This window comes from Melospiza georgiana, chromosome 4, assembly GCF_028018845.1.
Source record: "Melospiza georgiana isolate bMelGeo1 chromosome 4, bMelGeo1.pri, whole genome shotgun sequence".
Taxonomy (NCBI): Eukaryota; Metazoa; Chordata; class Aves; order Passeriformes; family Passerellidae; genus Melospiza; species Melospiza georgiana.
The window spans coordinates 19,160,382-19,184,405 of record NC_080433.1 but is presented as its reverse complement, the minus strand read 5'-3'; the positions used below and the strand labels follow the sequence as shown (position 1 = coordinate 19,184,405).

At 42.0% G+C, this 24,024-nt stretch overlaps 1 protein-coding gene across 1 annotated transcript in view; it reads left to right on the top strand.

The window, feature by feature from the left end:
* Window positions 1-24,024, top strand: part of TMEM178B (transmembrane protein 178B) — a 209,234-nt gene that overhangs the window by 169,443 nt on the left and 15,767 nt on the right. Inside the window, exon 3 of the mRNA XM_058021957.1 lies at window positions 20,395-20,532. Coding sequence (XP_057877940.1) covers window positions 20,395-20,532 — 138 coding nt within the window. The remainder of the gene's footprint in view (window positions 1-20,394; window positions 20,533-24,024) is intronic.

Sequence of the window (24,024 nt, the reverse complement as noted above, 5' to 3'; positions counted from 1 at the left end):
TGTGTCTTGATTTATAGAGCTTTCAGTGTTTTAGGGCTCCACAGCACTGTAATTCCAGATCATGCAGGATTTGCCTGCTTTGGAACTAGATCCAAAACTCTTCCCATGTATGCTGAAAAGCTTGATATCTTTTGGAGCAGATACTCTTATTTATTAATTGTTCTTCAAGAAAACGGAGGGAAATGTGTTGCTGGGAAAAAAAAACAACAAAAAAACCACCTCAAAACATAAAAGAAAGAAAAGCAAGTTAGGAATGTGTCTTTATTCAGTGGGCTCAGTAATGATTTTAGGTGCTGACTCTGCTGGCAGTTTGATTGCATTTTTTCCCCAGCCTGCCCCTCTCTAGCTTTGTTTGGAGGGAGGGAATGGAGGCTCCCAGTAGCATCCCTTGGAGTTCCAGTCTGCTCCCTAACTCCCTCCCTTCTCCCCTCTACCTCCTCCCCTCTAGCTCTGCCTCTTTGTGCTGCATGTTCCCTTTTCAAAAAGTAATTTCATGGCTCATGCGCTTAAGATTCCATCAGAAAGTCGAGTCTTTGATCAGGCAGACAGACGCCCTGCTGGGATTTCATTGGCAAATCACAATTCCCTTAATTAAGACTATGTGTCTTTATATCACTAAACTGATTCCAGCTGGGTCCTTGCTCGTTTTACATCCAGATTTACCTAGACTATGGATTCTCACCCCCTGTGACTCTGGAGGAACAAAACCCATTTAAAGACTTTTCGTTACCAGTCTTTTTCCCCAGCTGCTTCTCCCCACTGCCACAGCAGTCGGTGTGGGTGGGAACTAAACCTCTCTCTCAGTCCTGTTTGCACTCTCTTCCCAGTCAGGAAATATGGTTTTGTGAGGGATTTGCTCTGTTTCTTTCCAGTGCTTGGAAACTGGGGATCAGCAGTAGAAAGAAAATTGAACTTGCCTGATGCTGCTAATTAATTTTTTTTTCTCCAGAAGCCATGTTTTTACTGAGAGGAAGATGCTAAAATTCAGCATAATTTTCTCCTCCTTCCCATCTTTCCTTAGCTATCCATTAAAGGTGCAGCAGGTTAAGAATACTCACTTATGGTAATCACAGGTCCTGTCTGGGAGAGACTTTGGTGACATTTCTGCAGTGCTGGGTTTGCTTGTTGTATTAGTCATGCTAAGGCGAGCATTTCTCTGGAGGCAAAATAAGACAGTCCTGCCTACAAGGTGTGTGATCTGCTCTGGCCAAGGAAATAATGCTTGGGGGGGAGCTTCAGCAGACAGTGTTTTTCCACCAGTCATCTGCATTTCCCCTTCCTCCTCTTTTAATTTCCTGTCTCCCCTGAGCGCTGCCCTGACACCTTCTCCAGGGAGGGGAAACTTCCATGGCAACCTACTAATGGCCCTGATTGTAGGGATGGCAGCTGGCCTGGCTGCACCCAGCCCCTGACCCAGAGCCTGTCTGGGGAGGATTGAAGGAGATTCAGGGTTGGGGCTTCTCAGTGCACCAAATCCAGCGGTACAACTGTGTTTGCCGTGTGCCAGAGAGAGAAGTCTGGCTCCTCTGGAGCAAATCCCTTAGGCTTTTTCAAAATCATCTATAGGGGCAGGAAATGGATTAAAAAACATGCTCACAGCTTGAGAAATGTCCCCATAAATATATTTGCAGGTGGGTGCAGTCAGACTCTGCCCTAAATGTGGGGAATGGCTGTCCCTGGGTGGGGACCTCAAGATGTCACCCCCAGGCTCTGAGCATTTCTACAAGTGGCTGCTGACTCAACAGGGGCACATGGGAGGCTGTTGGCTGCTTATGCAGTCATGTTTAAAATTAACAGCCAGCAAGCAGGGCAGCTTTAATGGCCAGCAAACCCTGACCTGGCAATTCTGAATCTGAGCCGCCCTCTTAATAAATGAATCCAGAGTCTAGACTCAGGACACATCCTCTTCCACAGACTGATGCATCTTCTGATTTATCATGTGGAATTCTTTGCTTGAAAATGCCTGCTTAATGATGTGCCTGCAGAGCTTCAAACCCTGTCCTGGGAATGGAGTGACTTTCTTTGGGCCAGAGCAGAGCTTGACTTTAAAGAAGCCTCATTTTAAGGGCATGGCACATTTCCCGCTGTTACTCCCAGCAAAATGAGTTTCTGGTTCAGTCAAAAAGGCTTCTTCCTGAGCTAAACCTTATTTTGCTCTTCACATGATAATAAAAACGTTCACTGAAAACATTAATAGGACTTTGCACTTAGATGGTTTTTTTATTTGAGGGTTCCAAAGCTCTTTTTAATAAGAATTGCTGATTATGCTCCATGGTAAAACCGGATTAGATCAAAAGGGGTTGAGAATCTCTGTTTTGTTTGAGAGACAGAACAAACCTATCCCAAATGTACAGATAGTACATTCTGTGAGTAGAAAATGAATTTTATGAGCTTCATAAATAACTTGATAATTAATTTTTTGTTAAAATTAATTAAAAATCTCATACTTTATAGAATGTTAATATCTGTGTTTATCTTTGTCTTGTCCCAGATCATCTTAATGGAACGATAGAGACACATTAAACTTATAGTTTATATATAGTTAAAATTAATTGAAATCTTGCTCATAGGCTCCTTGTAAAGAAATTAGGATGTAATTAAGCTAAGTTGTTAATGATGTCTAGATGCTGTGGTGATCAGGGTATGTGCTAGACTTGGGTCACTTGGATTTGCAGACAAAGGAGCCCCAGCCGTTGCTGTGTTTCCTTTGTGGCTCATTGAGCACGGCAGGACAATGGTCTGCAGGCACTTGTGGCACTGGGGATATCCCTTCCCTGAAGTAGGAGATCCCATTGGCAGGGATATGCCAGGACCCAGAAAACCAGCCTGCCTTGGGGATGGCTCCCTGTGGCTGGAGCACTGCCTGTGGGAGGATGGAGCCTGTCTGAGACACTGAGACTCATCTGAGCATCCTCTGCCCCCTTGTTGAGGGAGAGGCTCATGTGTAGGGCCCTAGATAAAAACACTGCTCAAAGGTGAAAAGCCAAAGTCACAAGTGTGGTTTGGGTGTGTGATGTTAAAGGAACACAGTGAACATGCCCTAAAAAAGTTAAATTAGGAGGAGCAATATAAACTTAGTACTTCAGGACATCAAGCCCTTAGAAATATCATAAGGTAGGATTCTCTTGGGCTTTCTTATGCCTCACTAGGTGTGATTTTTAAAAAATAAAAGAAAGCACAGTAAAAAAATTGCTAAGCAAAGCATCAAGTGCTGTTACAGTTAAGAGTATCAGTAACTTAGCAATAAAAAATAGCAGAGGACAATATCCAACTGCACAAATTCCGGATATTCATAGCTGACTTCATATATAAGAGAAAGCAACTGCATTGAGATAAGAAATGCAGAGATAAGGTACCCAAACTGTCTTACCTTAGCCCTGGAGAGATACCACAAAGGGAGGAAGTGGAAAATCAATGATAATGCATTTTACCAACAATTTAAATCCCATCTGGGACTATAGAGACTGATGTCATTCTTGTCCACACTGAACCATAATCATTGCATCTGTCCACCGACTTCCCTAATATTTTCTTTTGACCTGATAAGGAATCTAATACCTGACTACAGCTTGTCTTCACATGTCTTGAAAGTCACAGGGAGGGTGTTAATATGTGTCAGCCTTGTGATAGAGAGAAAGGAGATGGGAGGAAATTATAGAGGAATGTTAGGAAGGAAAGGGAGGTGTGTGTGTGTGTTAAGAAAGGAGAAGCGAAAGACAATGCAAAATGAAGACAAGCAGAGAAGGGCAGGTTGAGAAAAGAAGAGATTTGCACCAGAGATGGGGATGAGGGACAGATAAAAGGAAAGGTGGGGAGATGGCTGGAGGGGCAGGTAGCCAGCTGTAGAGGAAAGGGTGTTATATTTTCTTAAAACACAGATATTGGCTTCCATTGGACTTGTGTCTTGACTTTCTAGACAGACAGGTCTCAGTTAAAGGAAAAGGGAAATGGGGTTTTGGACCCTATAAAATGCATCTCATCTTTTGGTGCCTGAGAATTTGGCAGAATAGGTTATTTTAAGGTGCAGGTCATTGTAGTCTGAGGCACAACTGTCTGCCTTGTGCTGTATTGCTAATTGCCAAGGGAGAAAGGGAGATAAATCCTGCCTGCAGCCCAGTGGAGTGCAGCTGAAGTGAATCCTGGCCCCAGTGTGCACAGCTTCCTAAAACAGTTTGAGTTTTCTGGACTTTTTTTTTTTTTTTTTTTTTTTTTTTTTTATTGCACATACATGAGCACTACACAACCAGGAAGAAATCTCTTCTTCCCCATTCAAAAGCTGCTTTTTCCACCTCTCACAAGTGTGTTTACAATATCTGTCTGCTGCTCTGTACCGGGTTGAGGCGTGTGTTTTGATGTGCAAACACAGCAGAGCTGCCTGCAATCTTTTCTTTCCCTTTCAGCATCACATACTGCATGATGCGATCAAAGAGGTTAAGTGAATTAGGGGTCTCCTAACCACAGCTTTTTGGAAATGTGTGACTGCTGGCAATGCACAGTGGGCCCTTCCCTCCATTTGTTCCCCCTCCTTCACATATGTACCCACCAAAACTTCAAATGCTGTATGGGATCTAGGGAGACCCATTAGGAGGTGAGCAAATCAGCCAACACAGATGAACCAAGATGCTTCTTAAGAGTAAGAAAATGTGCTACAAGGATTTCAGATCCCAAATCAGTTGAGTCACTCATGTGGAGGCACAAAAATGGAACCATATGCCATCTCGCAAACAAAATATTTGAGAATCAATTCTGGTTTTAGCACCACTGTCAGAGCTTGGCTTCCCAGTTTAGCTCTCTCGTTCCTGCCAGGGATATTATTAGCCCTCTGCCACTGCTCAGGTGCTGCACTGATGGACAGGGCTATTGAAATAAAACAGCTTTCTGGCTGGAAAGGCAAAGTGAATAAAACAGCATGGTGGCAAGGCTGCAGGTGGCTTTTAAAAGTTTTTCAGCAAAATGAACAACAGTTTATTTTGGAGCAGCCAATAGAGTTTTGGCTGAATTGAGCTGCTTTGATTGTCTTAACACTTTTGAATCTTTTTTCTTTTAAATGTAAGTGCAATTTTAAAAAAGGCTGTTTGAAATGAAAAGTCAGAAGCTTTATTATAAGAAAATGTCCATATCAGACCTTTTGGATTTTTTATATGGAGTATATCAACATTTTTAAGTGATACTTAACTTGTCCTCTTTTGTGACATCTCAAAAACATTAGAAAGGCAGAATCAAGCAGGTCACTGCACAGCCATGTGTCACTGCTTTTGAGGTTCTCTGCTGACAAGGAGATGTGAGGCTGTGCCTCAGAGAGGAAAGCACCCAGTCAGGCCTACATGTGTCCACATGCACCACCACAGCCCCTGGGCAGCGTGAGGAAATTGCCAGGGTAGTTTTCCAGTCAGCTTCCAACTTGTGTTAAAAACCTCCCTGATCTACATCAGAATCACAGACTTGGCCTTTAGGGTGAACTTATGAGGCAAGTCATATAGTATGATGAATTTCTGACTTTGGAGTGCAGACACCAGATAATAATCCAGTGAAAGAGAAGGACAACTGTGCCTTCTCCCAAAAAAAGAATCCCTGAGATGGAGACATTGCAATGCCATGCATCCTACATTGGTCCTTCTAACTCAGAAGCTTACTAAGGCTCTCCTCTGCAGAATAGAAACTAAATGTGTTTTATGGAGCAGGTTTTTATCACTTATCTATCTGGTCATTTCAATATGGTTTTGAGTAATTAAACTTTATGTGAAGCTCATTGGAATCACTCTAGATTTCCACTAAGTCAAGGATCTGACTAATACAGGGATATTTCTTTTTTTCACAGTAAAACTAGAACTGTCTCATGGCATGTTCTTCTAGCTCATTGAGTGGTTTTGTGAAAGTGCTGTCAAACATGGTATTTATTAGGGTTGTGCACAAATACCCGATGTCGTGAGCACACTGCATACATACATTAATGTCACATTCAGGTGGCAAAACATTTATAACTGTCACCGCTCTCCCTGTCTCTCCTCTTGCCTGTCTCCAAACACATAATCAGCCCTGCTCCTGGCTGATTGATGAGATAGATGGGGGATGGTCACGTTTGTCCTCACGTTGCTGTGCATTCTGCAGAATTCAGAGACACAGGTGCACAGGGACTTCTGGTTTTGGGAGTGTTGAGAGGAGGTTCACAGGGGTCCCGGGATGAGGGAAGAGATGAGAATGTTGACTCCATGTTTTAGAAGACTGAATTATTTTTTTATGCTATATATTATATTAAAACTATACTAAAAGAATAGAAGAAAGGATTTCATCAGAAGGCTTGAAAGGAAAATAAAGTGTAATGGAATGATGACAAAAGCTCGTGACTCTCAGAGAGTCCAAGCCAGCTGACTGTGATTGGCCTTTAATTAGAAACAACCACATCAGACCAATCACAGATGCACCTGTTGCATTCCACAGCAGCAGATAATCATTGTTTACATTTTGTTTCTGAGGCCTCTTAGCTTCTCAGGAGAAAAAATCCTAAGGAAAGGATTTTTCACAGAATGTGTCTGTGACAGTGTTGAGCATATGACAGCAACAATAATCCACCATTCAGGATGATAGTTGAAAAATACATGGTGTGTGAAGGAACACCACCAGGGTCTGTTGGTGGTGTTGTGAGGGAATGGTTTGCTGGGCTTAGGTGATCTTAGATAATTTGGTAGAATATATACTGGTATCCTCAGGAATTTGGGCCCTTCCATTGTGTTTGCCATGCAAATATCAGTCCCTTCAGAGACCTCAATCCACATCTCATGGTCTCACACCACTCTGACAGACTGAGTCAGAGTGCTGCCTGCAGGACTGTGCAGCATTAGCAGCACTCACTGTTCTCCTTAGCAAAGATCAAGGAGTGCTTTCCATGAAAGGGTAACAGGTCCTGGGAGACCACACACTGCTCCAAGATTGTTCAGTCTCCTACCCTGTCAGTCAGTGCATGGAGCTGTTTAGGCTGGACAATTTCCATTAGCATGAAGTCATTTCTCAGAAAATCTCCCACACTTGCCCCAGTTTGGTGTGGGCTTGTGAAATTATATCAGCAGCAGGACTGCTGATAAGAGCCAAAGAAAAATCTGCCGCTCACCAGTGCCTCCAGTGCTGCTGCCATCAGGGGAGCCTGTGCAAGGACAGGTCTTCCTGAACTAGCATGAATAGCAGCATGGAAAGTTAGGGAAGGAAATGAGCCCCCAGAGGGCTCTCTGGGGAGTGAGAACTGGGTGCTGGGACAGGGAGGCCCTCTGCAAAACTGAAAACAAGCTGACTTTAGGAGAGAGCTTCGGCTGAGCACCTATAGGCTGTTCTGTGCCAGTGGCATTGCTAGAACAAGCTAAGGGGTCACTCTGTCCCATGCCATGTGTGGAAACCCTACCTGCTTGCAGTGCTGTGGCCAAATAATGACTAAGTTCCCACTTGTTTTTTTTTATTTGATGAGGCCAGATGGTCTCACATGCCAAGCTGGATCCTACCATCTATTTTAGGTGAAGGAATGTGTTGCCAGAATCAGTCAGAACTGTGCATACTGGCTTTGGAAGCAGCTCCATGCTGTTTCCCAAAGTCTGACAGGTAAATGGCTTCAAATCAAGCTCACTATAGTGAAATCCAGCATGCTCTCTGTCACAACTGCTGGCCACTCTGCACTTCTGACCTCCATCATCCTCCCAATTCCATCAGGTGTAACCCCACACAAATGTCATGCTGGGAGCAGTCACCTGTGTCCTGCAGCCACATCAAACTCCCATGTGTGCTCCAGCCTTGGCCACAGTCCCCTGCCTATCAAGTGACATTACTTGGAAAAGGTCTTAGAGTTCACATTCCCCATGAGCATGGTTAATACAGTGGTTCAGCAGCTGTCCTGCAGTTACTTCTTCAACACAAAAATGCTTTAGGGAATATGTTTTGAAAAGAGTCTGTGACATTTTCATCAGGTTTACTGTCCTCAGCCTCTGCAAAGACTCAGCTTTCTGAAGTTGGGCTTTCAGTGTCAGCCCACCTCCACCAGCTGGCCAGTGGATCCCAGTGCTCTTGCTTCAGGAGTATTTTAAGGTTTTTTAGAGCTCCTTTGGGCTCTATATTTGGCTCTGTGTTTCTGAATATGGGAAAAGCATGCTCCATTTCCTCTCAGTTGCAAGCTGCAGTATGCTTGTCTAGACCCTTGTGATGCCTCTCTGACTGGTGTTCCAAGAAGACCCACATTGTCCTAAAGAAAATTCAATGAACTATTATCTTTTAGTGGTAATTTTGCATCTCTGGTTAGCCATGTACATCAGCTATACCATTACAACACATGATGATTTACATACACAAATACAGCAAACATACCTTCACATTTTCCACCAAGGGTATCAGTGCACCATCATAAAAGCCATAGAGCTCTAATTTCAGGAGAAAAGTTATTTCAGTGTTGCTGAAATGGGAATCAGATGGAAGTGGACTGATTACAGCACCACTTATCTCACCTCCTATCAGTAACTGCCTGGCAGCAGAAACTGGACCTGTTCAGCTGAAAGATTGGCTCTCCTAACTGGGGGTTAATTAACCACCTGAACAAACTGCTACGTGCAACATTCTTCTTTCTTTCACATGATGATTGGACCTCTTTCTGGAACTTATTTTTTTAGCCAAATATTATGAGATTTGTTATATGTCATTTGAAGAAGATGGGTTGTGGTACAGGCACCAAGTATCTGACTCAATCTGTGAATTGTCAGTGATTTGTGCAGTGATAATTTGAAAAGTAAATTCAAAGACACCCCACAAAACAGTGTTAGAAAATAGTTGTTTCCCTACAGCTGATCACATCAGTGGAAATATTGAAGATTCCTTGTTGGAGCAGCTGCTGAGTCCTGTGATATCTGATGTTAACCAGATAGTTTGTACAGATTGAAGGCTGTGTCCCATTTCTATTCTGCTAGGAAAGACTTCTCAATTTGCCACATGAGAAGAATTTATTGGGAGGCATCTCAAGCTAGACTGGGCTTAATAGGTGCCTAAGGCTTTTTTTCCAAGCACATATTTGCTGGGGTACTCCAGCTGTGGATGTGCTTTTCCTTTTTGCTGTAACATCTGTGCAGTGGGCTTTTGTTTGGCTCTTTGATGGTTTTCTTCTCCTTCCCCCAAGCTGCTTTGGCTGCTTACCCAGCTTTTTACCAAATTGCAAATTTATTTTCCTTCTGCTTTTGGCAGGCCCATATGTGGAACTGTCAAAATGTCACTGGCATCAGTTGTGAAAGGTTAGTGCCACATTATAGTCAGTGAGCTTATTAACACAGAAATGATTGGGTTTTGGAGAGGGGCAGGGAAGGACAAATGGGAACCTGTTTTCCAGGCACCTGCTTTTTCTACTAAACATTTCTTCTTGTCACATATATATTTTCAGAAAGTGGTTGCCATCTGCATAGGAGAAAAATCAGCTGGAGACCCATGAAGAATAAGGCTGGTTTTTGTGAGATTCCAGCAAGCTGGGAGAGGGAGATGGAGAGGCAAAGGGGGCAAGTTGGACAAATTCATTTGAGTGTTGAGTGTCAACAGGTGTTTATTTTCACCAATCCAGTGACTAGAGACAAGATCATACTGCAAAAATTGGGTCTGATGGAAACCTAGTGCCAAAGTGGGAAATTGTGGATTCTTTGTTCCATGAAACCAGCTTGGAAGCTTTCCAGTTGCCCTCCCCAGGTTTATAGATGTCTGTATTTAGGTGAGAGCCACTGTTTTGTTTGTTTACATCTTTGTGCTTTTTTAGGATTTAATCAGAACGAGTTCCAAGTCACCATTGAAAATATTCCCATACTGCACTTTTTATCTGTCCAGGGCCTTTTCAGGGCTTCTGGGGCTACCACTGCAGAGAACCTAGCTGGCAATCTTTAATGTATTAATCTTCAAAATTATCTGCTGAGGTGAGATATTTCCAGTTTGAGAATTGAGACACAGAAAGCCTGACTCTCTGTGGTTTTTGAGGAGGTGTGTGTCCCTGTTTCCTAGATGGTGTCCTGAAGCCAGAGAGGTTCTAACAAACCTGCAGAAAGTTGGATTCTGCAGCTGGGAATGGGGACCTGGTGACCTCCCCAGTGGGATGGGCATTGTGGTTGGAGTTGGAGCCCTGTGTTCATGGGTGCCATGTCTCCAGGAGCAGGCAGGACAGACCCCTCTTGCCCTGACCCTGGTAGCAGGCTGGACTGCTCCTGCAGGCCCCAGCATCTCTCCTGGAGAAAATCTGGGCTCAGAATCAGGGGTTTGGTCAATCAAGCAACCATCCCCCACATCTTCCTTGTGCCAAGCAGAATTTTAATGTACTTCCAATTTCTCTTTTTAGCACACACAAAGAAAAAAAGAAAAAAATTAATAATCATCTATAAGAGAAGTTCTTTTCAGACAAATGGGAAAGCATTCAATGCTGATATATATTTTTCTCCACATTTAAATGGTATCTATTTAAATGCAGATTTTCTGGTTTCATATGTGGAGCTCGGAAGAAACGCCTTTCAATTTAAATGTTAATAGACGAGTAAACTTCAAAATCAAAATTTCTCCATAAGGGACAGTGTTTTTTCACAGCTCTGTCTTTCTCTACTTCTTCCCTCTTTCTCTTCCATCCTCCTTCCTTTCTTCCTACACCTCAGCCCAGCCTCACTTGCATTAAATAGTCTTTTTAAAAACAAGAATACATCTTTCAGAGCTCCTGAATGAAAATGTTTAATGCTGGGATCTGTGGAATGAGCGTGTTTGAGCAGAGGGCTGGAGCACTGATAAAACAGAGATACTATTCCTCCACCTCCAGCCTCTTTCATGCTGGCCATTTATTAGGTGTGCTGCTCTGAATGCTTTGTGCTGGGATTATGCTCAGGCTTGTGCAGTGGTTGGGGCAGGGGATGAAAAGAAAGGAAAACCTTTTAGCGTAATATTTTAGTTGCTCCTGATTGTGAGCAAAGCTTTGGTGCTGGGACAGGCAGCAGAGGAGGGAAGTGAAATGCAGAGAGAAATAAATAAAACAAAGGTGCTGTTGCCAAATCTCTCTCTTTCTGTATTACCCCTCCTGCTCCTCCCCTGCTCCCTCGCTGCACGTCTCCAACTTCATTTATCTTTGGGAGAAGCTTAGGGTAAATCTGCTTTTTGCAAAAAGTACTTAACACTGTCTAATGTGTTTTAGATACAGGAGTTCTACATACAAATATGGTTTTTGCTTCTTGTCACACTCCATTTCTCATTTTTAAGGTTTTCTTTAATTTTTCTCATCACTCTTCAAATATCCATCTATTTTTGTTCACTCTTCTTTCCTCACTGAAAGAAAAGAAGTTGTTCTGGTTTTTCTTCTGCTTCTTTCTGGCCCTGATGAGCTTTATCCACCTTTGCAAGAAGTAGTTCAAGAGATAATAACTGAAGATTAAATCTTAATAAAATTCCATGTGATTAGTGGATATGTTGATACTCTGATGGTGACCAGCATATAAAAAGCAGACTGTAACAGGGCAGAGTCTGCTCACAGATAAGGGCAGTTCTGTAAACAAAATAATAAAGTAACTAATATATAGAATAGTCTTTCTTTGTCCAGATTATTTTCATACAAATGTTACTGTATGTCATTATTATCTGAATGCCTATGTAGAAAAAGTGATCAACTGTCATCCAGGGCCCTCCTGGGAGACAGGAGAAAATCTGATTTTCAGAGGAAAGTTTTGGAGCACTCAACCCTCCCCCTGATTTCAGGGAAAGCAGAGCTTACAGGGCTCTTCACTGATCTCAGTTCCTTGCCCCCAAGGTGTCTCTAGTTTCCTGTGAGAGCCTGGCAGCAGAGCTGTGGGGTGAAGCTGGCCTGGTGCCCTGCTCTGCACTGCCTCCAGTGTACTGTGCCTTGTGGGGGCATACATGGAGAATTCAGTGTCAGAGCAGCACTTCTCACCAGCACTGAGAGCACTTGACAGTGAAGGGAGTCACCTTTGCTCTGAACCCAGAGCCCGTCACAGATTTCTTCCAGACCATTGGAGAACACAGGGAAACTTCCATTTGGAAATGGGCTTTCTACCTGGCCTCTCCCACCACCCCCAGGGGGGTGAAGGTGCTGGGAGCAGGGAGATGGCACCCCACATTCTCCAGGAAGGATCTCTCTGGTCAGGCAAATCTGATGCTGAGGGACTGTGCTGTCCTTCCTCCCCATCAAGATCATATTGTGCTGTGCTGGCTCCAGGTAGAAGGCACTTCCAATAAGAGATTGTTAGCGTTCAAAAACACATAATCACGGAGGATTATATGCAGTGCTTTTTATTAAGAGCTCTGGGAATCGGGGTATATTCAACCCAAATCTGACTCCGACCATGCATCCGAAATGATCATGTTTTATACTCTATCGTTACATAACTTTCATGTTAATTATTAAACTTATATTATTCTATTGTATACATAAATTTAGCCCCTCTCTGAATTTCCAACATAGTTTCTCACTATTCTTCTTATGGTTATATAATAATTACATTTAATTACTAAACAATCATCACATCTAACAATTATATAATTTATCATACTGCTTACGCAGGTGCAGTTGATCTGGGAAAGCAAAAAGCCTAACATTTTAGATTCTATCTTTAACTTTTTCCAGGGTTCCACTATCAAGATGACCAGCATAAAGAAGTGTGTATTACCTGAGTTCTTCAAAAGTACAGGATAGAAGAAAAATGAAAAAGGCACAGCTTTGATGTCATAAAGTCACAAAGTCCTCACTGAAATTGAGCAGAACCCTACTTCAAATGCCTCAGATTTTTCAACACCTGCATAATCTATGGAAGCTGTGTAATGAAAAGCCTCTTAGCTTGGTCACAACTGAGAAATATTTGCTTTGTGTGGCCTCACCTAGCAGGAGCAGGAAGGATTAAAGTTATGAATATGAAGAAGAGTGGCCAAAATTGCAGGTGCCTCAGACTTCCCTTTCTCTGTGGAGAGAGGGAAAAGTGGGATGAAAGGGTTGACTGGGCAAATTGCAAGTGTACTCTGCTGGGACCAAAGCTTGGAAATATTCCTAGATGATCATATATTGGAGAGCTGAAATCAAGGATAGTAAATCTGGAGAGAGAGAAAGACTCTCTAAGATCAGCTCTTGAACATTGCTGATGAAATGTAAATGATCAGCTTCAGATATTCTGATAAAATCTCACCAGAACCAGAGGAGAGGGAATGGTGTGGAGTAGGAAAGGTAGAAGGGGCATGACAGACTAAAGTTGAGTTGAATGATGCTTTGGCATAGGCTCAGTTACTCTGGCCCACTAGATTGGGCCAGAAATCCCAGCTTGTATGGGCAAAGCTTTTCTTCCTACCCTGCTGTCACTCAGAGCTGAGTAGCAACACAACAGATACTAAAAATACCCTTTTTCTTCTTTGGTCAAAGTTTCTTTTTGAGGCTAAGGGAAAACAGGATTGGAGCAAAAGGCTGAACCATTCTATGGGATGGTATTCACAGCCATCCTTCTAGAACATCAGTCTTGCACCTTCTACAGTGGAACTGCTTCAGATGTGTTAAATTCCTGCTGTACAAATGTCCCCTTTGTGCATTGAACTCTGATATCCATATCATAAAGTCTTTTGAAGACAAATCAATCTATTCACCCTCATGAGACACTTCTTCTCACCCTTTTCTGTGCTGTACTTAAACAAGCCTCTGTCTTAAATCCCTCCCTCTTAAATCCCTCCCTTACCATCTGGGGGTTTTCTTTTGCCTCTTCTCTGCTCCACATGAGGGAAAGGCAAGAATAAAACCAGAACTTGTTATTTGAGCTCCAGATAGTGCCTTAGGCCACTGGAGAATTTCTTAGGTCCCTGTAATTTTCCCCAAATAGTGGAGGAATTGCTTTCAGACAGTAACACCAGTATGTGACCTGGTCTGGGAGTTCCCCTTTCCTCTGGTGTTTTATGACAGTTCACCAGAGATCAGAAATTGCAGAGTCATGTGGGGTTTGCTATTTGCCAGCATAAACCTCTGAAGGTGTCAGCCTTTATGGAAGACATGACTTCACCCCTCCCCTGATAAGCTATTCACCTGGCTCTGAAACTGTGGAATTTCTGATGAAGGAAGGCAGACTGAAGTGCCAGCAATGCTTAGCTGGCACCTTCCTTTTGTGGTTGTTTATGTTTTAAATAACTGTAAGAACACTTAAGAACTTTGATGCAGGAAATCCATATAGATGGCCCGTTCTGACAAGAATAAATCAATTTCCTGATGTCCACTCTGCATACACCTCATCCTCAGGGACATGTTAACTAGCAGAGACCTCAGCCAGCTTGCAAAGCTTCCCATCAGCTTTTCCATGTAGGTGGGTCCAGACATTGCTGGCAATCAAACAACTTATCACACAAATAAAAATCTCTAGTCAAACAGAGGGTGTTGGGATTTTGTTGTTTAGGAGAATTTATACATGTGTATTATAAAGGCCATTTATAACTTCTTGAGATATGAAGGCTCACTTCATCCTTGACAGAGCTGCTTTCCCTTTTTGTGAGGGTCTTCTGCTGTTCTTTCAGCTTTGAGAGAGTTGTGTTTTAGTGTATGTTTGTGATGTGCATATTTCTGAGTCTCTCTGGTGCAGATACTTACATGTAAATGTAATCTGCTGTTACTTTGGTTGAAGTGGGTTGTACTCATTGAGATTGTATTAGAGTAATCTTTAAACTGAGGACTGGGTTACCACATGATTCAGTGAAAGGCACTCAGAGATTTTAACAGTCTCAGGTAGGCTAATACAGATTTCTTTTCTTATCTCTTCATACCTGAAGTGCAAAGAAAAGATTAAAACCCTCACCCTCTATTTGCCAACCTCATCCAAAATACAGTTTTAAGCTCTGCAGAGAGAATAGTGAGAGCCAGAAAATGCCACTCAAAATCACCTGCATTAACACTCCCTGGTTCATTGTACCTGGGAGCTGCTGGGCTGACATTCAATAAAAGACATGTCTGTCCAATTCTATCTTGCCCCTCCTGAAGTTTCAGGGTGAGATAAGAGAAGGGATTATGTTGGAGAGAGATACCTCTGTGCTGCTGATTCTTTATAAAAGAAGTAATTTAAACAAAGCTCAGTGAAATCTGGAAAATTGTGCTCTAGGGCTGTGTGCAGTTCTTGAACAATTTCCAATACATATGTTTGGAAAAGGAAGAAAAAGGAGTGATTTTGACTTTTTTCAAGTACAAATGTTCTCGATCCCTGGTAAAGACAAATCAGAGGGAATATAGTACAGGAGGGTATAGATCACAGTGACCTGCAGTGAAGGATTATGCTAAAGAATTACACTATCCCAGTCTATTTCTACTTGTGATGTTACTATATTCTGTTCCTAGATGGGCACAGAAATGCATTTGTGAGTTCCTTTTCGATTTTCCCATTTTTTGGAAGACCTCAGGAAAGAGCTGTGATATACCCAGAATGTCTTCTAAGCAATTCTAGATATTCTTGATATAGACTTCAGGGTGCTTAGTCCCTCCAGAGCTTTCTCTAATGGGAGAAGGAAGGAGGACATGGAGGATGGACTATCTGAAATACTATTTGCAGCAATACTGCACTTTCTGAGGGTCTGATAACAAACACTGTAGTTTGATTTGCTAACAAACACTTGAGAACAAGCAGTTCTGAAAGCAAAAGCTGTGCTGTGTGGTTCAAGGTCTGTCCAGAAATTGCTAATACAGATTTATTTATACACTCTCCACAAACTTTTCATGTAGCTGGGAGTATGCTGAGTATTCTTGACTTGGTTTCCCCATCTTTCAGAAGAGTCTCATCCAGCCCTTCCTGTATGTGTTGTGAGGAAAGCAGTCTCTAGCTTTTAGGAGATATTATTAAATTCTGTGGAAAGGAAGATAGATATCAACAGGAAGGCTGAGCCCTTGCTTTAGAAAGATGACTTGCAGTTTCAAGGAAGAGAATGGAACCTCAGAAGTCAAAAAGGCATATTGAAATTTTTAAAAAGCAAAGCTGAATCAGAACATGTTATGTTTGCAGCTGCTGGGGTGTGAAACTTCTTCCACGATGTGATAACCAGCATGAATTACCTCATTGCTTATAACAAATACAGATGGACAGATATCAGGGTGAAAGGAAGGGCAGGGGCATTTGCAAACTGACATAGAACCTTCCATCACATGTTGCTTGGAAATAAATGACTCTTAATCAGCTTTTCTGCCTTTCTTTATCTTCAGGAAACCTATAGAGATAATATTCCCAGCAGAAAACAAAAATGCTTTAAAGAAATGCATGTTGGTTTATGAGAATCTGTCTATATTTTAAGGACATTGTCTAAAATGCTAATGTGTCTCTTTTCATCATGATTCACAAACCTTGTGACTTTCAAATTTATCATTTCAGCTTCCATCATGGGACTTGGATTACTCCATTCTTTGTCCCTTCTCCAACGTTATCAGTCAAGGAGTTTGTTGTTCCCAACCTACATGAAAATTATACCTGTATTCCTTGCTTGATGATCCATGTTGCTTTTGAGTCAGGGTTGAGTTCCCTGCCTTTTACATGCAGCAGCACCTCTAGCAGTGCTAGATATGAAGTCTCCCAAAGAGAAGATAATTCACTCATAGCTTTTAATCAACATTAAAAAGAAAAAGGGATGAAGAAGGTGTTTCTAAAAAATGTGTGGAAAGATAATATTGTGTTTTCACCCCCAAGTGATGTTGGTATCTATGTCCCTTTAGTAAATCATTGAAACTAGTAGTCATTTAGGCCAAGCATTAAAAATTAACTTCTGTATTTTAGCTTTTGGAATAAGCAATGCAATACATTCCTTACTTTCACCCTGTAACTACATTTCTAAAGGTTTGGTTTGCTAGATGGTGAAGGGAAATTCAGTGTCCCTGCAATCTGTGCACTTTGCTACAGTGTGAGGACTTGGGATGGGAACCCAGGAGAGGATTAGCTGCAGGACCAGTTAAGCAGTGCTCATGAATGCTCTGAGATAAGTTTGTTTGCTGTTGCAGCTCCCATTTGGCTGTATAAGATTCAACAATGCATTTTGCTGCCATAGTCACTCCTTCAGTTGATTGGTGTTGTCATGCCATGAGCCTGAGATCCTATTACTCAGAGAGGTTTTCAAAAAGAGAAAGAATGCAGAGAACTGTTAATTTCATAGTCTAAAAATAAATAAAAGCAATTTCAGAAAAATAAACCAAACCCAGAATGTGCTCAAACATCATAAAGTGGTGTTACATGACAGCATGACCCTTTTTACCTTTGCAGGATGCATTCAGGAAGGGTTTTATCAGTGCCAATCAAACTCAGACAAAACCCCATCAATTTGTACTGATGAGCTATTGTTTATTTATATGTCATCCCTCCATCCTAAATTAGCAGAACGAATTTAGATATTGCCTCGAGTACACAAGGCAAATCTTTGCTTTTCTTCTGTCCTTTTCATGTCAAGCACCGCACCAACAAACAGTAATCATAAACAGCCCCATTAACAGGGATTGAGTCTGGGCAATATAGGCTCCTATTCCTCTAAATAGCCTGAGGGTGATGATTCATTTACTTCCATTAAGTACTTTTCCACAAAAGAATCACTTTGAGTAGAGTTGATCCCAGCACTGACCTCAGCTTCATGTGGGCACTGACAGGTGAGGAGTGCCAGGTGGATCCTGTTGGACAAGTGCAGGCTGTTATTGAAATCAAATTTACAACCCCCTTTCCCAACACTGCCATTTCCAAGGGCTCCCCTCAAGAGATGTTATGGCAGGACAAAAGCCAAATAGTTTGAAATAGAAAAGAAAGTTTATATTTTATTTGTTTCAGATAATCTCTAGTGGATAGACTTGTGAAGAGCAGATTTGCAACTGGCCCAAGCAGTGGCAATCTTAAACTAAGCTCACTGAACTTGTAAGAACTAAGAGTTCACAAAGAAGTTCTATTTGGATTTTGTTGTGTTAGGAAGGGAATTTCAGGCTTGATCAGCAAAAGATGTTGAGGGAAACAAATGTCAAATTTGGCCTACAAATCTCGGTCCTGCTCCTTTAAGTTTTCTGTTTAATGGCAAAATTCATAAACACCATTTCTGAGTCTGGCATACATGTTGATGTGATCCACTTGTGATCCACTCTGGGTCCATGAAAACTGGATCCATCAGCCAGTTTTATCCATTGGGGTAGATTTGAGGGGTTCTGGACGTCTTGCACCCGAATAAAGCTATTTAAGCTCATTAGAGACAGGTTGTTTCCATTTGGACAGGAAAATGGTGTTACTTGGAGTCAGCACTCACAGGATAAATTGCAAGGGGTTTGTAGAGCTGACACTAAGAGCTGTGCAGCACCTTGGAGAGATGTGCTGTGCTGTTATGGAAGATGATACAGGAAACAGTAAAGATTTTGTGTTTTCATTTTAAAATTGAGCCCAGGGCCTCATGGACTGAAAAAGTAGGAAGACATTTGGCCATCAAAAATGCTTTCTAATGCTTACTGCTTGTTTTAGAAAGCACTCTGAGAAATTCCCAAGGAAGAACAGAGACACTGCCTGGGGGAAGTACAAATTTCTGCAGGAAATGCCTTTTTTTTTTCTTGTACTAGAGCTCCTTGAACATACTCAAATGTGGTGGGACAGTCACAAAACCTTGAAACCACAAAAGGTTTCAAGATACACTACTTTTAAGATGTGTATCTTGTTAAAAGAGCCTGGTTACTGGTGAGATGAAGACCTGGTTATCTTTATGTTGTCAGAGAGACTCCTTGGAAAATCAGTGATAATCTACAGGAAAGAGTTACAGCTTCAAGGAAGAGGTTGTGTTCTGCAACTTGATCTTGCATAAAAGTGCTATAATGAACATGGACCTGAGTAAACTGCCTTCAAGTCCCTCTGTCCAAGCACACTGATAGACTTTGTGGACACTTAGCATTTTGGATATGAAGTTTTATAAATCTCTGATGATGGTAATTTACCTCTTCACAGAATTCATTGAATCTGTGTTGTGGGTATTGCTGGTCTTTTTATCTACTGTGGGAAAAGCATAAAAAAATAACAGAAACTGAGACATAGTCAAAGGCCAGCCAAAGAGAAAAGCTGCCATAGAGACTGGTGGATGATTCACAGTTTTCAAATCTTCTTTCTCTGTCATAAGCATTCTGTTTCTTGAGGGGAAAAAAAAAAGTAAAATCATTGCTGTGCAAAAAAAAATGTCTCAAGAAGGAAACAAATGTTTAGAGAGTTGACTTGGCTGGAATTTTCTTTGCTCATATACTCTTGATATATCAGTGTTTAAACTTTTTATGTGTGCATGAAGGGGGGACAGGGAATAATCAAATGTTAGTGAAGATGCCCCCATCTGTTTCATTATCTGAGGGTGTGAAGATGCTCTTTAGCTCACATAGTCCTTGCTCTTTCAGTTGCCACGTGGTCTCCCTGCCCAGATTTCACATCCAAACCAACTGTGAAGAATTTTTTTTCCCAGCACATGCAGGAAGAGGGTTCCCAGCAGTCCCATAGTCCCATGCTTTTTGCAGAAGACAAATATGCAACATAGCCAAGTCTATAAGTATTCCTTTCATTAAGACTTGGGGCCCCTTTTCCTTTATTTATGAAATAAATGCAGGTCAGATGTACTCAGTCCCCCCTTGAAGAGCAAAAAATGTTTTTCTCCAGTGCCCTACTCTCCTCCTACTCTTAGCGCTCCCTGGAGCAGTCAAAAACATCCTCACCAAAAATCATCTGGCAAGGTCACCATCTGGGGACAGGAGAGGACAATGATGTGTCCTCTGTCCCAGTTGTGTATCTGGAGTGCATTTAATGACGTCTGACACCAGAGTATCTGTGTGCCTTGCTGCTCTGGAGGAACCATGTTCCACTCCTACCACCCCTGGGTGCCATGGCCCAACTTACATGTGGGAAGCTGCGGCCCAGAGGGCCTCAGTGACACGTGGGGTGACAACTGAGGTGCATACTCTGTCATGTCTGTGCTGGCACAAAGCATAGCAACTGCTTTGCTGATCAGCTGGAGCAGGGACATCCTTTGGATGCTGGGGAGTAATGGACAGAGATGAGAAGGCAAGATGTAAACAGATGTTGTGCTAGTGCCCAGAGACTGGAGTTATTAGACACTGCATTGCACTGAGGCCATTTTACAACTTCTAGCTCCTGCTCAAGCTGTCATAAGTTACTTGAGTGCATCTGCACTGAACTTCATTGTGTGGTAAAACAGTCAGCTGCTCTCTCTCCCTCTCTCTTCCCAGCCCAAGCTAGTGACTTAATTTATGGTTTTTCCTCGCTCTGAATCACCCTTACTTAAATCATCCCATACCAATACACACTGAAGTCCTTGCTGATCAGTAGCACTTTGGATTAAGACTGTTATGAACCCTGATGATGCTGATTTATCACTGTTCCCACTGATGTTGTTTTTGTGTCTTCCCCACTGCAGATCTGCGCAGGATGACCGCTGGTTTCATGGGCATGGCCGTGGCCATCATCCTCTTTGGGTGGATTATCGGCGTCCTGGGGTGCTGTTGGGACCGAGGCCTTATGCAGTATGTGGCAGGGCTTCTCTTCCTCATGGGAGGTAAGGATGGTGCTGCTTGAAGAAATGCATTTTTCTTGTTGTTTCCATGTTCCCTCTTTCCACATGTTCCTCCTTTTCTAAGTCACTGAAAATATGTTTTCAGAGTTGTTTTGCCTGATCTGGACTTGGTTTCGTTCTGAGCTCCTTCTGGTGCATATCAAGGATCATGCAGTCATGTTTACATTTAACTTCCGTCACTAAACTTGTCTGGAGTGTCTGTAAGTCATGGTAGTACAAAGGGTAATCTCTGAGTGTTTTAGTGCAGTTACATCCCTGTTGGATGTAACGCTGTCACTTAGCAAGCTCAGTAATAAAAATCCAAGGATTATGCAGATGTTATTCCCACTACCATCCAATTCCACAGTGGGACCTTTGATACCTAGAAACTGTGCTGAGAGTTATAATCTATATTTATTACTCATCAGTTGCTCATGAGTCAAATGTAACCTTTAGTTTATATTTCTCTTTCTTTGCTGTACCTATGAAGAGCATTCTCTGTGTTCCTTTTCCCACTCTACATACACTTTCTTGTAGACTTCTCTCTGTAAGAACAATTATCAATCTAGCAGCCTTTTCTTCCACTTGTTCCTGTTTGTACTTGCCTTTCTCAAACGTGGATGAGAAGGACCATTCCCTAACAAGGTCTAATCAATGCCTTGTATAAGTGTTGTGATGGTTTCCTTCCCCTGCTGGTGATTCCTTGCCTGAAGTATTTTGTGGTTGTATTTCCTTTTTTTAATGCTGCATTACATTGGAGACCCACAGTCATCCTGCAGTTGGGTGAGACATGCAGACCTTTTTCCACCTTTGTACTTTCCTACTGATGCTCTCCCAATTTACAGCAGAGGTTTGGTTTATTAATCCCCAGGTCCATGCCCTGACACTCTGTGCTTTTGAACTTCTTCCCATTCCTACTACAACAGACCTGAAGGTCATCCAGCATTCCCCATGTAATCTACCAGCCTTCCTTACTACAGATGCCATCAAAATTTCTGTTAGCAGCAAATTTCAAGGCACAGTTACTTGAAATGAAGGGTGTGAAAGTCAAGTCCCAAACACAGCTCTGGGTGAATGCCTCAAAGTGAACACCACTACTTCTGTTCTCTCTTTTCTCTGCTGCTGATTTTTGTTTAGCTGGGTTTCTGCCCTCCAGGCAGATCATCACTTCTGTGCATTTTATCATCTGTTTATCTGTACTGTGGTGTGACACAGATCAGTGTGTGACATAGAGGAGAGATTCTGTAGTCCCAGAAGAGAAGTTAAATGCTGGATTAACAAGTATTTATGTTCTAGTGGTGTGCTGGTGACATTAGACATCAGTTCTCTCTGTGCCCACAGACACATTTGAAATCTGCTAGGACCTTGTGCAAGCACACACTGGTCTTCATGGGGATGTCTGTAAATGGTTTGTTGTGGGTGTCAAAACATTATAAGCAATGCTTGCCAGATGAGCTTGGTGTTTCTTATTTATTTAAAAGCCTAGTTTGCACAGGGGCCATTTTGTTCTAATCTGCTCAGACATCTGTGTGGTATTTAACTTACTACAGCCCAACATTCAGATTAAAACATTAAAAGTATACTAAATAAGTACAGAAAACTTACATTTATTAGAAACTAGCTATGTCTTGTTTAGTATTCAGAAATTATCATTATATATGGGTTGGTTTCCAGTGCAGCTGCAGAGCTTACCTGTTAGCTCCAGGTTATTTGTGAGTGATTTGAAAGATAACTGATAAAGTTTCCAGGTGAAAAGAGGTTCAATTTTAACTGTGTGTAGTGGAATGGGTCACTCACAGCTTACAAAGCCATATTTGGGGTGCTCAAACAGCACACATTTCAGTGGAGATGGAGCCAAGGCCACAGAATTGGGCACAGCCTCAGTCATCCCCATGGAACAAGCTGCTCCTTCTCAGAGGGCAGTGGCTCTGCAAAGCTCTCTGGAATCGTGGGTGCTGGGACCATCCAGCTGCACAGGAGCTTTCAGTGCAATGCAGCTGCTAATTGTGTTATTTTATATGGACTATGCAATGAGACCGTGACGTGGAGTTATCTCTGGGCTAAGCAAAACTATTTCTGGACATCCTAATCAGGTGTCAGTGCTAAGGGAGGATGTGGAAAGAGTGGGAGAAGTTTGCAGAAGAGCTACAAAAATGTGGTTTGAAAAACAAGAAAAAGACAGCATGCCACAAAAAGCCAATTGCTTGAAACTGTTTACCAGAAGGTTTATAATTGACTCGAACAGAGAGTGGAAGTACCTATGCAGTGGGAAGCCATCTGATAGTAGCGTGCTCTTTGCATAGACAAAATAATAACCAGATCCAGCAGTTGGAACACAACACTAATTTAAATGAGAGGCACCAGATTATTTTATCTGCCAATTTCTGTCAAGATGTGTAATATTATAAATAAAGATGTGCTGGGAGGAGATCAAACTTATTTTCTGCTTCAGTGCAGACACGTGGATCAGTATTACCCAAAGGTTACCCTCTTTCTTGTTTTGCACAAGTCAATAGCAACTGCTAAACTGATTTCTTCTAACAGCAAGTGGGCATAAAGTAACATCTACAAACTGAAGCAGTCAGTTAATAAAATACACAACTAGAGCCATCTAATCTAAAAGTCAGTAGCTATCAATGTTTTCAGACTGTGTCATGTGTTACATGGTCATTCCTTTTACAGCCAATGAGTCTTTTAATTTAAACTTTTTTATTGCTGGACAGGGTTTGAATACATAGCCTTTGCTTCTGCCATGCCAAAAGTGCTGTCAACATATTATTGTGTTGTTTCTTAAAATGCATGGAGACAGAGTGCCTCTTAGTTTTGTCTTTTTCTCAGATCCAATAATGGGAAAACTGCTTTGGAAGGTTTCTGCCATCTGACCTCACTGCAGCTGAGAGGAGACTGTATTCAATTGGTAGCCATAGAATCAGACTGAAATCTAACCTTCCCTTCCATTTTTCAACACCACTTGTCTTGGCTGCGTTTGTAGCATTTGTTCTGGTTTTATTTCTAGGCAAATAGCTCTTTTTCAATGCTTAAACATTGCCAACTAAACATATCTATGGGGTTTGTCCCTTATTGCCCATAAGTCTTTGAACAGGAAATCTCAACAGAGCACTGAGAAGTGTGCTATAATAATCTAATAAGAGCAGACATGGTTTGCTTGGACCTCTGGTTCTTTATTATATTTACCAAACAGTTCTCTTGCTAACCCACGTGGCAGTGCCTCATAAGGACTTGCTTTACTTTGCTTGATCTGATTTCTCAAGCAAATTGCTAAAACAAGCCGTTTACGAAATGCAGGCCATTATTCGGTTTTTAGCTCATCTGGAATCCAGGACAAGTAAACTATGATTTAGAGTCTGTTTTACACTGCTATTCTGCATGTTTTATAACAAGCTAAAAATTATTAATAATTCATCTTTTCTTTTTAGTCCAAATGTATCTGTATCAACAGCAATCACAGATCCCTTATGGCTTCCACAGCTCTTT